The 13,274-nt window shown below is 40.3% G+C and overlaps 1 protein-coding gene across 1 annotated transcript; it reads left to right on the top strand.

The window, feature by feature from the left end:
- The first annotated feature begins 9,443 nt into the window (after nt 1–9,443).
- On the top strand, nt 9,444–12,986 carry LOC138897351 (uncharacterized). The gene is made up of 3 exons (XM_070183332.1): nt 9,444–9,684; nt 9,787–10,128; nt 12,907–12,986. Exons 1-3 carry the CDS (start codon nt 9,444–9,446, stop codon nt 12,984–12,986), a joined length of 663 nt encoding a protein of 220 aa, XP_070039433.1.
- Nucleotides 12,987–13,274: the final 288 nt, after the last annotated feature.

Genomic DNA, 13,274 nt, shown 5'->3' with positions numbered 1-13,274 from the left:
GTAGCCACTGTCCATCTCCATTTGTTGCACACATAGCCAACTCGATTGCACTCGTAACCATGTTGCATTTGCTCAAAACTGATCACATTCCATAATCCTTGATGTTGCACCAGATTATCAATGATCCTCAATGTGCCATTCCATTTGATCACGCCTAAATATCCTTTAAGGTCTCTCATAAGCTTGAATAAAAATTGAACTGCCCAAACAAATTGCAAATTTATTGTTTTTGCCATCATATTTGCATGAGCTCATTTGATTATGGGTTGATTTCAATGCATAAATTCCTTCTTGAAATGTCCTACTATCTTGTCGCATCCCCATTTTAGTCCATTGTGTATCCAAAGTGTTCCAAATATATTGCCAAAGCAACCATAAAATGTATGTTACACAGCATTTTGAAGCACTCCGATATTGCCAAAGTCTGTGCATCGCCAGGTTCCTAGCGAGAAAGATACCTCGCTTCGCACGGTTAATCACGTAGGGATGATTGTGTGTCTCCAGGTTGCAGTCGAGATGGAGGTGGCGTTTAGCCTCACGTCGCCAGGTATATAGCGTGATGGACTTAGCTAAAATTGCATCTCCTGGTTTTTGTCTCGCTACAGGTTTGGCTAGGCGAGGTCCAAAGCTAACTGGGAAGCTCACTAAGCCTACTGCTGCTGCTCTCCATCCTATGCATGTCAATCTTACATTGTTATGTGGTATCCTTTTTTTGTCATGAAAATGCATGAGAATGTAAGCAATACTAGGAGAGTGAGGTCCCAACATATGGCTTAGAATAGCCCAGATTATGCTAATCCATAGTATGCTTAAATGCCTTCTTGGTTCCATGCTTGTGCTTACCAGTGATATTCCTTCTTGGGAATGAGTACATAGTGCTAATATCACCCATGGAAGTTCAAACACATGATGAGGCATGGATACAGTAATGTTCCCTGCCCAAAATAGAATTTCTGGGCTGCAAATTACTCCTCCTTGATTTTATGCTTTTGCCTATCTTTAACTTCCTCCCATTGGACTGAGTGTATTGCACTAATACCACCAATTGGAAGTCCATTAAAGAATAGTACATAGATGTAGGAACTTCACCTGCAAAAAAGAACACTATGTTAGCAAAAATAGGTCTTATCATACTCTCCTCCACATCCAGTTTTGTTTCGTATTAAGTTTTGTATCTTTTCCTTTTCCTAATTCTTGTCATTTTATTTACATTTTAGTTTTGTTAATACCGGCTTTAATAATATGACATGCATGCGGAATTCACGCCCAAATCTTAAAAAGCTGTCTAATTTCGAAATAATGCATCAAGAGGTTGAATATGATGAAGATGGGGATATTGAGGAAATAAAAAGAGAGTTGGATAAATTTGAAAACAATTCTAAGCCCAACCTCAATGAGACTGAGCTAATTAATATCGGAAGTCGTGAAGAAGTTAGAGAAACAAAGATAAGCATTCACACTAAACAAAAACCAGAGATGCTTTGATTTAACTTTTATTTAAATACAAATATGTGTTTGCTTGGTATTATGATGATATGCCGTGTTTAAGTGCTGATCTAGTGGTTCATAAGCTTCCCACATATCCTGATTTTTCACTAGTCCAACAAAAGCAACGAAAATTTAAAATAGATATGAGTGACAAAATCAAAGAGGAAATAATGAAGCAACTGAGCGCCAATGTGGTCAGAGTTGTTCGATATACCACCTGGGTGGAAAATGTTGTGCATGTTCCAAAGAAGGATAGAAAAACCAAAGTCTATGTTGACTACAGAGACCTGAACAAAGCAAGTCCAAAGGATAATTTTCCTTTACTAAACATCCACATTCTTGTAGATAATTGCACAAAGCATGAGATACAATCATTCGTGGATTGCTATGCTGGGTACCACCAGAATCTAATGGATGAGGATGATGCAGAAAAGACCGCTTTCACCACTCCATGGGGTACTTATTGCTATAGGGATATGCCATTTGGTTTGAAGAATGCAGGGGCAACTTACATGATGGCCATGACTACTATGTTCCACGACATGATGCACAAAGAGATTGAAGTATATGTCGATGATATCAACATAAAATCAAAGACACAGGCTGATCACGTGCGCGATTTGAAAAAGTTCTTCAAACGGCTGCGAAGGTATGACCTTAAGCTCAATCCAACCAAGTGTGCATTTGGGGTTCTGTCTGGGAAGCTCATCGATTTTATAGTCAGTCGGAGAGGCATCAAATTGGATCCGTCTAAGATAAAGTCCATTCGAGATCTTCCACCCCCGAAGAACAAAACTGAAGTCATGAGTTTGCTCGGGAGGTACTGCATCAGTAAGTTCTTTTCTCAACTCATAACCACGTGTGAGCCCATCTTTAATTTGTTAAAAAAGATGTTGCTGTTAAATCGACAAGCGACTCCCAAAAAGCATTCGACATGATTAAAGACTATCTGTCGAAACCCCCTGTATTGGTCCCACCTGAATCGGGTAGGCCTTTGTTTTTATATATATCGGTGATAGATAATTTCTTTGGATGCGTTCTGGGGCTACATGATGCGACATGCAAAAAGGAACAAGCAATCTATTATTTGAGCATGAAGTTCACCAATTATGAGGTTAAGTATACCCTTTTAGAAAGGACTTGTTATGCCTTGACTTGGGTCGCTCAGAAGTTGAGGCATTATCTTTTGGCCTACACTACTTATCTCATATCCAGAATGGATCCTTTAAAGTACATCTTCCAAAAGCCAATTCCCACTGACAGGCTTGCAAAATGGCAAATCCTGCTCACAGAGTTCGACATCGCCTATGTCACTCGCACCGCAATGAAAGCACATGCTTTGGAAAATCACTTGGCAGAGAATCCAGTTGATGATGATTACAAGCCACTAAGCACATACTTCCCGGACGAAGAGGTCAACTCATTAGAGGAAGTAGTTCCAGACGACAACTATGTATGGAAGATATATTTTGATGGGGCTGTCAATACCAAAAGAGTGGGGATCGAGGCAATCCTCATCTCACCTATTGGACAACATTAACCTGTAACAACCCGACTTTGGTTCTTCTGTACCAATAATATGGAAGAATATGAAGCTTGTATTATGGGTTTGAAAATGGCCCTTGATATGGATGTGCATGAACTATTGGTTATGGGAGATTCTGACTTGCTTATCCAGCAAGCCCAAGGCGAATGGGAGACTCGAGACATCAAGCTTATTCCATACAGACAATGTGTGCAAGACCTGAGCAAAAGATTTAGATCCATCGCGTTCAGGTACATTCTTTGGTTCAAAACGGGCTAGCCGACGCATTGTCTATGTTAGCCTCGATGTTCCCTTATCTAGGTATCACTCATATTGATCCATGGGAAATCCAGGTTCAGATTCAACACGGTTACTGTAATACAATTGAGGCAGAACCAGATGGTGAACCATGGTATCATGACATAAAACGATTCCTGAAAACAAGGGAGTACCCATAGCATGCCAATGGAGATAAAAAAAAACTATAAGGCGGCTCGCTGGTGGTTTCTTCCTGTATGGGAAATATTTTTACAAAAGGACCCCAGATTTAAACTTGACGAGATGCATAGATTCCACAGAAGCTGAACAGATCATGAGTGAAGTGCATTCGGGGGTATATGGGCCTCACATGAATGGATATGTTTTGGCAAAGAAGATTCTGCGGGCAGGGTATTATTGACTTACTATGGAGCGAGATTGCTTTGGATTTGATCACAAGTGTCACCAATGCCAGATTCATGGCGACTTGATTCACTCGCCTCCGTCAAAATTACATCCCATGTACTCTCCTTGGCCTTTCGTTTCTTGGGGAATGAATGTTATTGGGCCAATCGAGCGAAAGGCTTCAAATGGGCATAGATTCATTTTGGTCGCCATTGTTTACTTCACCAAATGGGTGGAGGCAGTCACTTTCAAAGCAGTCACCAAGAAAGCAGTGTTAGTCTTTGTTCATTCCAACATCATCTACCGCTTTGGTATTCCAAAGACTATTATCACTGACAATGCAGCCAATCTAAATAGTCATCTAATGAAGGTTATATGCGAGCAATTTAAAATTGTGTATCGCCATTCTACCCCTTACCGGCCAAAAGCCAATGGAGCCGTTGAAGCTGCTAACAAGAACATCAAGAATATTCTTAGGAAGATAATCCAAGGGTCCAGGCAATGGCATGAAAAACTGCCTTTTTTTCTTTTGGGATACCGCACGACTGCTCGCACATAAGTGGGTGCAACTCCTTATCTGTTGGTATATGGAACAAAAGCTATAATACCGTCTGAAGTCGAAATTCCCTCTCTTTGAATCATTGTGGAATCGGAGATTGAAAACACTGAGTGGGTCAAGACCCGATTAGAACAACTAATGCTGATTGATGAAAAACGGCTAGCAACAGTGTATTTTGTCCAGTTATACTAGCAAAGAATGGCGCGCGCTTATAACAAGAAAGTGCGCCCACATAATTTTGAGATAGGCCAGCTCGTTTTGAAACACATCCTTCCCACCAAGTAGAAACTAAAGAAAAGTTCGCCACGAATTGGCAACCAAAAGGGGCCTTGCACTTGGTAGATGAAGAAAGACTAGTACCGACATTACTATTAATAAAGATGCAGTCAAAAGATATTATGTTTGATATATACCCAATGCAGAAACTTTCACGCATAATTTTCTCACATCGAGATGACGAAGGCTATCACTACTCATTATCTCAATTATGTGTCACCCTATTGTTAACCCTTTTGAGCTGTATTTGTTGTCTTTGTTTTCCCTCTTTTTGGAAACTGTGTACTTGTAAAAGCAAAAAAGAAAAAGAAATATGAGTTATTGAACTACGTTTGACCTGATTTCGAAAGGATATGTAGGCAGCCTAACCCCGGGTTCTGTCCCATTACAATAAAAAATTTATATCCCCAATACTCCATAACTGGGGCAGAAATTTGTTTAATTTTTATGGTAATTTTATAAAAGGGTTCCAAAAGTTGTAATTCAGTTCAAAATATTTTTCACCTTTCTTCCATTAAAACCTTCTGATCGATATTTGAAGAATTCTTAAGTCATTATGCCAAGGGTGTTGAACAACGAGCCACGTGCAATGTCTTAGTCAGGGGCAACTAAAAACAAATGGGAGAGTTTTATTGATGAAAACCCGTAAAAGAACCATAAGGCGATAGTGAGTAGAGAAATGAGAGAGGCCAGTTAGCGAAAATCCGCAAAGGGCGCTACTAGCCGAATGAGGGTCTTCGATACTCCGACATGAGCACAACCAAGACAGTTTCAACATGAACATTTGCAACGGATTTTGAGAACTAGGCAACTCAGACGGATTAAGCGTCCAGTCCAAAATGCATGTCATGATTCATTGAAGTCGACACATCTCCAGATAAGTCTCCCTATTCCTCTCCCCCAAAAGGGGCACTATTTGTTTAGACATAATTCCTTTTTTCACTTTCAATTACTTTTCTATTTTTACCCATAATTTTTCTTTGAGTCCTTTTTCGGTCTAACTTTGCATCAAAAGCAAAGAAAATAAATGGTTGCAAAACTTACTATAGTTTCCCTGTAATACCAAGCACAATTTGGGGTATATATGACATTGATGAGGCACGAATCCTTCTGTGATCTCTTTTGATAAGACGAACAAATCGTCTTAAAGAAACTGAAAAGTTCTCCTAAGCAAGACTTGCTTCGTGGGAAAAGTTGACAAGCAATACAAACACGAACTGGTACTGGGTGCAAGACAAATTAGTTTGATTTTAAACCAAATTTGCCTTTCCTTAGGGACAAGGGTTAGTGGTACCATGGACATCCGGATATGAAACAGTCGGGGGCAACATCGGAGAGACAACATCTCCAGGAAGCTATACAGAGTATCCAAGCATCTCGGTACCATAGTGACAGAATCAGTTCTTCTAAGAAGTGGCCGTGACTTCAAGATACTCAGGGCATCAAGCCCACAAACCAACCACCACTTTGAAAACTCACAATTTTCTTTGTTTGAAGCGGGAACAAAGCAATGCAGAATGCCCATTATCAAAGGACGAATATCACCAAAGGTAAGTTCCTCAAAATCTCCATATTTATTTTATTTTCAGCATGTATCACTACTGTCCATACATCTCATTTTCATAGCTTAACCAAGGTAGAACCTTTTCGCTTAGGGGGATACAACTTATATCTCCGGGTAGAAGTACTCTTCGCCCAGGCTTATTTTTTCATAGCTTAACCCAACTACAAACTAATCACTTAGGGAGATCCAGCTCATACTTTCAGGTAGAAGTACTCTTCGCCTAGGCTTGTATTACGAAGTTTAACCCAGGTAGAACCTATTTGCTTAGGGGGATCCAACTAATATTTTCGGGTAGAAGTAGTCTTCGCACAGGCTTGTTTTACGTAGCTTAACCCAAGTAGAACTTATTCTCTTAGGGGGATCCAACTCATATTTTTGAGTAGAAGTAATTTTCACCTAAGCTTTCTTTCGTAGCTTAACCCAGGTAGAACCTATTCGCTTAGGGGGATCCAACTCATATCTCCGGGTAGAAGTACTCTTCACCCAGGCTTGTTTGTAGTTTAACTCAGGTAGAACCTATTCTCTTACGGGGATCTAGCTAATATTTTCGGGTAGAAGTACTCTTCGCCCAGGCTTGTTTTACGTAGCTTAACCTAGGTAGAACCTATTCTCTTAGGGGGATCCAGCTCATATTTCTGGGTAGAAGTACTTGTCGCCCAGGCTTTCTTTCTTAGCTTAACCCAGGTAGAACCTATTCACCAAGGGGGATCCAGCTCATATCTCAAGGTATAAGTACTCTTCGCCCATGCTAGTTTTTCATAGCTTAACCTAGGTAGAACCTATTTGCTTAGGGGGATCCAGCTCATATTTCCGGGTAGAAGTACTCTTCACCCAAGCTTGTTTCACATCGTTTAACCTAGGTAGAACCTATTCTCTTAGGGAGATCCAGCTAATATTTTCGGGTAGAAATTTGTAATGACCCAACCGATAATTTTGACTTTTAGAACCCCGTTTCCCTAAATAAAACTCCCCGTATATGCTTGTACTAATTTATGACTTGCGGGGATGGTTGGTTTGGGATTTGTAAGTGTTCAGGTTGAAATCGGAACACTTAGTTCTTTAATTTGGTTTTAAAATACCAAGTTTGACTTCGGTCAACATTTTGAGAAAACGACCCCAGAATTGAGATTTGACGGGTCGAATAGATTCGTATGATAATTTTGGACTTGGGCGTATGTTCGAATCGGGTTTTGAATGAAGCAGGAGCGTTTCAGCACTTAATAGTAAAAATCAACTATTTAAAGGTTTAAGGTTAGTTAAATTTGGTTTGGAGTAGGTTTTGGAGGAATTGAGGTATGTTTGGAATTCCACACTTGGGAATAGCTCCGAATGGTGATTTAAGACTTGCACCCGAAATTTGGTGTCATTCCGAGTAGTTTAAGTATGTTTCAGCGCGTTCGGAGTAAGTTTGAAGAATTTGAACTTTCTAACTTAAATCCATTTATTTTAGGGTATGATTCTTAGTTTTGATGTTGTTTTACACATTTCGAGGGTTCGAGCCAGTCTGTTTTATGATTCCAAACTTGTTGGTATGTTCGGACGGGCCCCTGGGGGTCTCGGGTGTTAACCGGACGAGGCTCGGATCAATTTTGGACTTTGGTGCAGCAGCTGAAGCTTCCAGCTTCTGCTGCAACCACACCTGCGCTTGGGCAGCCACAAGTACGAGCTCGCAGAAGCGAGCCCCAAACTGCAGATGCGAGAAAAGGGGGAGGCAGGCACAAGCCGCAGAAGCGACATATTTGGCGCACCTGCGAGCTCGATGGTGCGATGCATGAGGGTGCAGAAGCGGCAAGGGCCGCAGGTGCATAGGAATCGGTGCAGAAGCGGACGCGCAGGAGTGGTCCTTAGTCCACGGATGCGGAGCTTGGCCAGGTGATGGAAACTCGCACCTGCGAGGCATTTTCCGTAGGTGCGACTACTCCTCTGTAGGTGAGAAAACGCTGTTGGACAGAATGTTAAAAAGGGGCGAGGTTCAGTCGTTTTTATCCCGTATTTCCTCCATTTTTGGGCGATTTGGAGCTTTTTGAGAGAGGATTTCAACTAGCAACCTGAAGGTAAGTTAATTCTACACACTTTGAGTGAAATACATAGATTATGGGTATATTATAACCAATAAATTATGGAAATCAAGGGTTTAGGGGAAAAACCTAGATTTGTATAAAAATGAGATTTTAACCACAAAAATGGTTATGGAATTGGATAAAAATTGTATATTTGAGTTCTTGAGATTATGGGTAACGTTTTCCTTTGCAAATTTCCGGAATCAGTGCACATGGGCCCGAGGTGAATTTTAGGAATTGTACCATTTTGAGTCGGGTAATTTATTTTAATAGTCTAATTTCGAATTTATTGAGCATGTATTAATTACTTTATATAACTTTTGGATAGTTTAGGATTTTTCGGCATCGAATTAAGATTTTAACGCGACATTGTGACCAGAAAGTGGACTTTGAGACAAGGTAAGTCTCTTGTCTAACCTTGTAAGAGGTAATTCATCCCATGTGTGATTTTAATTAATAATTATTGTAAATTGTGGGAGCTACGTACGTACGAGGTGATGAAAGTCTGTGCGTAGCTACTAATTATGCTATGTCCGGGTAGTTTAGGACTCAAATCATGAATTACTTGTGATAATTTCATCTTTTATTTAATTAAATTGCCGTAATTATATTGTGAATTGTTAGAAGGGATAGTAAAGGACTGAAGTTTCATATACTTGAATTTATGTACATATTATTTGACTGTTAATAGAAATCGTACATCCTTATAAGTTAGCCATATAATAATGACTTGTCATTCCAGAGGTTCATAAAAAAATGTATTCCTTTCTTGTGGAGCGGGCAGAACGACTCGTGGATGATGGCTTTTCATCTACTGCAACACCTTTGACCAAATTAACCTAGAAGGGTGCTCTGTTCCGATGGTCCGATAATTGTGAGGTGAGCTTTCAGAAGCTCAAGACATCATTGACTACCGCATCAGTGTTAGTGTTGCCTTCCGGTTCGGGTTTGTATACAGTGTATTGTGATGCTTCACGCATTGGCTTGCGTTTTGTATTAATGCAGGAGGGGTGAGTTATTGCATGTGCCTCATGTCAGCTAAAACCCTACAAGAAGAATTACTCGGTACATGTTCTGGAGTTAGCTGTCATTGTTCATGCTCTTAAGATTTGGAGGCATTATCTTTATGGGGTATCTTGTGAAGTTTACACTGATCATCGCAGTTTACAAAATTTATTCAAGCAGAGGGACCTAAATTTGAGGCATCGCAGATGGCTTGAGCTACTAAAATATTATGATATTACTATCCTGTATCATCTGGGTAAAACAAATGTAGTTGCAAACTCCTTGAGTAGAAAGGTGGAGAGTATGGGTAGTTTGGCTTTTATTTCAGCAGAGGAGAGGCCATTAGCTTTGGATATTCATTCCTTGTCTAACAGACTTGTGAGGTTGGATATTTCAGAGCCCAACCAAGTTCTTGCATGTGTTGTGGCCCAGTCTTCACTATTTGAGCAGATCAAGGCTCGCCAGTATGATGATCTACACTTAGTGGTTCTTCGAGAAATGGTACTCCGGGGTGGTTCCAAGGAAGTTACTATTGGCGCGGATGGTATTCGGCGACTCCAGGATCATCTATATGTTCCAAATGTGGATAGACTGAGGAAAAAGATTCTAGAGGAGGCACATAGTTCTAGGTATTCTATTCATCTAGGTGCTATGAAAATGTATCGTGATCTGAGACAGCATTATTGGCGGTGGAGGATGAGGAAGGACATAGTTGAGTATGTAGCTAGGTGTCTAAATTGCCAGCAAGTTAAATATGAGCACCAGAGGCCAGGTGGTCTACTTCAGCAAATTACTATACTAGAGTGGAAATGGGAACGCATTACTATGGATTTTGTAGTTGGGTTGCCGCGGACATTGTGGAAGTTTGATGCAGTTTGGGTCATTATCGATAGGTTGACCAAGTCGGCACAATTTATTCCGGTTGTAACTATGTATACTTCGGAGAGGTTGGCCCAGATTTATATTCAGGAGATAGTTCAGTTGCACGGTGTGCCAATTTCTATCATATTAGATAGAGGCCCTCAGTTTATTTCACATTTCTAGAGAGCAATACAGAGTGAATTGGGGACCCGTGTAGAGCTCAGCACAACCTTTTATCCGCAGACCGACGGGCAGTCGGAGAGGACGGTTCAGATTTTGGAGGATATGCTCAGGGCATGTGTGATTGAATTTGGAGGTCAGTGGGATCATTTCTTGCCTTTGACCGAGTTTTCTTATAATAACAGTTACCAATCCAGTATCGAGATGGCTCCATTTGAGGCTTTATATGGTTAGTGATGTCGTTCACCCATCAGATGGTTTGAGCCGGTGAGGCTAAGTTATATGGTACTGATTTGGTGAAGGATGCCTTGGAAAAGGTAAAGTTAATTCAGGAGTGACTTCGTACAGCACAGTCCAGATAGAAAAGTTACGCGGATCAGAAAGCGCGTGATTTATCATTTATGGTGGGTGAAAAGGTTCTCTTGAAGGTTTCGCCGATGAAGGGAATCATGAGATTTGGGAAAAAGGGCAAGTTGAGCCCAAGGTTTATAGGCACATTTGAGGTGTTGAGACAAGTTGGGGAGGTTGCTTACGAGCTTCCTTTGCCTCCCAGTCTATCGGGGGTTCATCCGGTTTTCCATGTATCTATGCTCCAGAAATATCATCCCGACCTATCACATGTGTTAGACTTCAGCACAATTAAGCTAGATAAGAGCTTGGCTTATGAAGAGGAGCTAGTTGTCATTGTTGATAAACAGGTTCGCCAGTTGAGGTCCAAGAAGATTACTGCGGTAAAAGTCCAGTGGAGGGGCCAACCATTCGAGGAAGCGACTTAGGAGGCCGAGGAGGACATGCGTAGCAGATATCCACACTTATTCCGCACTTTAGGTATAATTCTAAACACGTTCGAGGACGAACGTTTGTTTAAGACATGAAGAATGTAATGACCCAACCAGTCATTTTAACTTTTAGAACCCTGTTCCCCTAAATAAAACACCTCGTATGTGCTTGTACTAATTTATGACTTGCGGGGATGGTTAGTTCGGGATTTGGAAGTGTTCGGGTTGAAATCAGAACACTTAGTTCCTTAATTTGGATTTGAAAGGCCAAGTTTGAGACTTACACGCAAAATTTAGTGTCATTCCGAGTAATTTAAGTATGTTTCGGCGCGTTCGAAGTAAGTTTGAAGAATTTGAAATTTCTAATTTGAATCGATTTGGTTTGGGGTATGATTCTTAGTTTTGATGTTGTTTTACACGTTCCGAGGGTTCGAGCGAGTCCGTTTTATGATTCCAAACTTGTTAGTATGTTCGGGCGAGGCCCCGGGGGCCTCATGTGTTAACCAGACGGGGCTCAGATCAATTTTGGACTTTGGAGCAGCAGCTAAAGCTTCTAGCTTATGCTGCAATCGCACCTGTGCTTGGGCAGCCGCAGGTTCGAGCTCGCAAAAGTGATCCCCAAACCGCAGATGGTAGAAAAGGGATATGCAGGCACGAGCCGCAGAAGTGACGTATTTGGCGCACCTGCGAGCGTGCATGTGCGATGCATGGGGGCGCAGAAGATGCAAGGGCTGCAGATGCGGAACTTGTCCAGGTAAGGGAAACTTTCACCTACTAGGCATTTCCGTAGGTGCGACTACCCCTCCGCAGGTGCGAAAATGCTGTTGGACAGAATTTTAAAAAGGGGCGAGGCTCAGTTGTTTTTAGCCCGTATTTCCTCCATTTTTGGGCATTTTGGAGCTTTTTGAGAGGGGATTTCAACTAGCAACTTGGAGGTAAGTTAATTATACACACTTTGAGTTAATACATAGATTATGGGTAGATTATAACCAATAAATTGTGGAAATCAAGGGTTTAAGGGAAAAACCTAGATTTGTATAAAAATGAGATTTTAACCCCAAAAATGGTTATGGAATTGGATGGAAATTGTATATTTGAGTTCTTGAGATTATGGGTAACCTTTTCCTACGAAAATTTTAAGAATCCGGGCGCGTGGCCCATGGTGAATTTTAGGAATTTTACCGTTTTGGGTTGGGTAATTTATTTAATAGTCTAATTTCGAATTTATTGACCATGTATTAATTATTTTATATAACTTTTGAATAGTTTCGGATTTTATGCATCAAATTGAGATTTTAACGTGACATTGTGACCGGGAAGTGGACTTTGAGAGAAGGTAAATATCTTGTCTAACCTTGTAAGAGAGAATTTACCCCATAGGTGATTTTAATTAATAATTATTGTTAATTGTGGGGGATACATATATACGAGGTGACGAGAGTCCATGTATAGCTACTAATTATGCTATGTCCTGGTAGTTTAGGACTCAAATCATGAATTAGTTGTGACAATTTCATCTTTTATTTAATTAAATTGCTGGAATTATATTGTGAATTGTTAGAAGGGATAATAAAGGACTGAAGTTTCATATACTTGAATTTTTGTACAAATTATTTGACTGTTAATAGAAATCGTACATCCTTATATGTTAGCCATATAATAATGACTTCTCATTTCGGAGGTTCATAAGAAAATGTCCTCCTTTCTTGTGGAGTGGGATGAACGCCTTGGCAGTATTGAAGAATTAATTATTTCTGCTTGTTAAAGAAATTATTGTCGTTCATATAAATCATGTTTAATTAAATTTTTTAATTTTTAAAATTTATTGACCCATAGTGAGTGTCAAAGTCGACCTCTCGTCACTACTTCTTTGAGATTAGGCTTGATACTTACTAGGTACACGTTGTTTACGTACTCATGCTACGCTTGCTGCACTTTTTGTGCAGGACCTGAGACAGGTGCTATAGGAGGACCTACCAGCGCGTATCCACGTTACCAAGAGGTTAGTGGTGAGCTTCCTTTCTGAGCCGTTCGGCAGTAACTAGTGCCTCTTCTTGTATTTGTATTCTGTCTATTTTATTTCAGACAATATTTAGAAATTTTTGTATAATCTACTCGATGTTCATACACTTTTGACACCAGGTCTTGATACACACGCTAGTAGAATTTTGGACTTAATTATTTTTCTTGGTTTTAATTTATTAGATCATTCATATTTTTCTTAATTCTTGTAAGTAAGAAAAGTTTAATTACTCGGATAATTTTTAAAGAAATAAATATATGTTAAATCACTAGTTGGCTTGCCTAGTGTCAC

This window comes from Nicotiana tomentosiformis, chromosome 1 (assembly GCF_000390325.3).
Source record: "Nicotiana tomentosiformis chromosome 1, ASM39032v3, whole genome shotgun sequence".
NCBI classification, from domain to species: Eukaryota; Viridiplantae; Streptophyta; class Magnoliopsida; order Solanales; family Solanaceae; genus Nicotiana; species Nicotiana tomentosiformis.
Note: the sequence above shows the minus strand (reverse complement) of the source record. Positions and strands in the feature narration are given on the sequence as shown.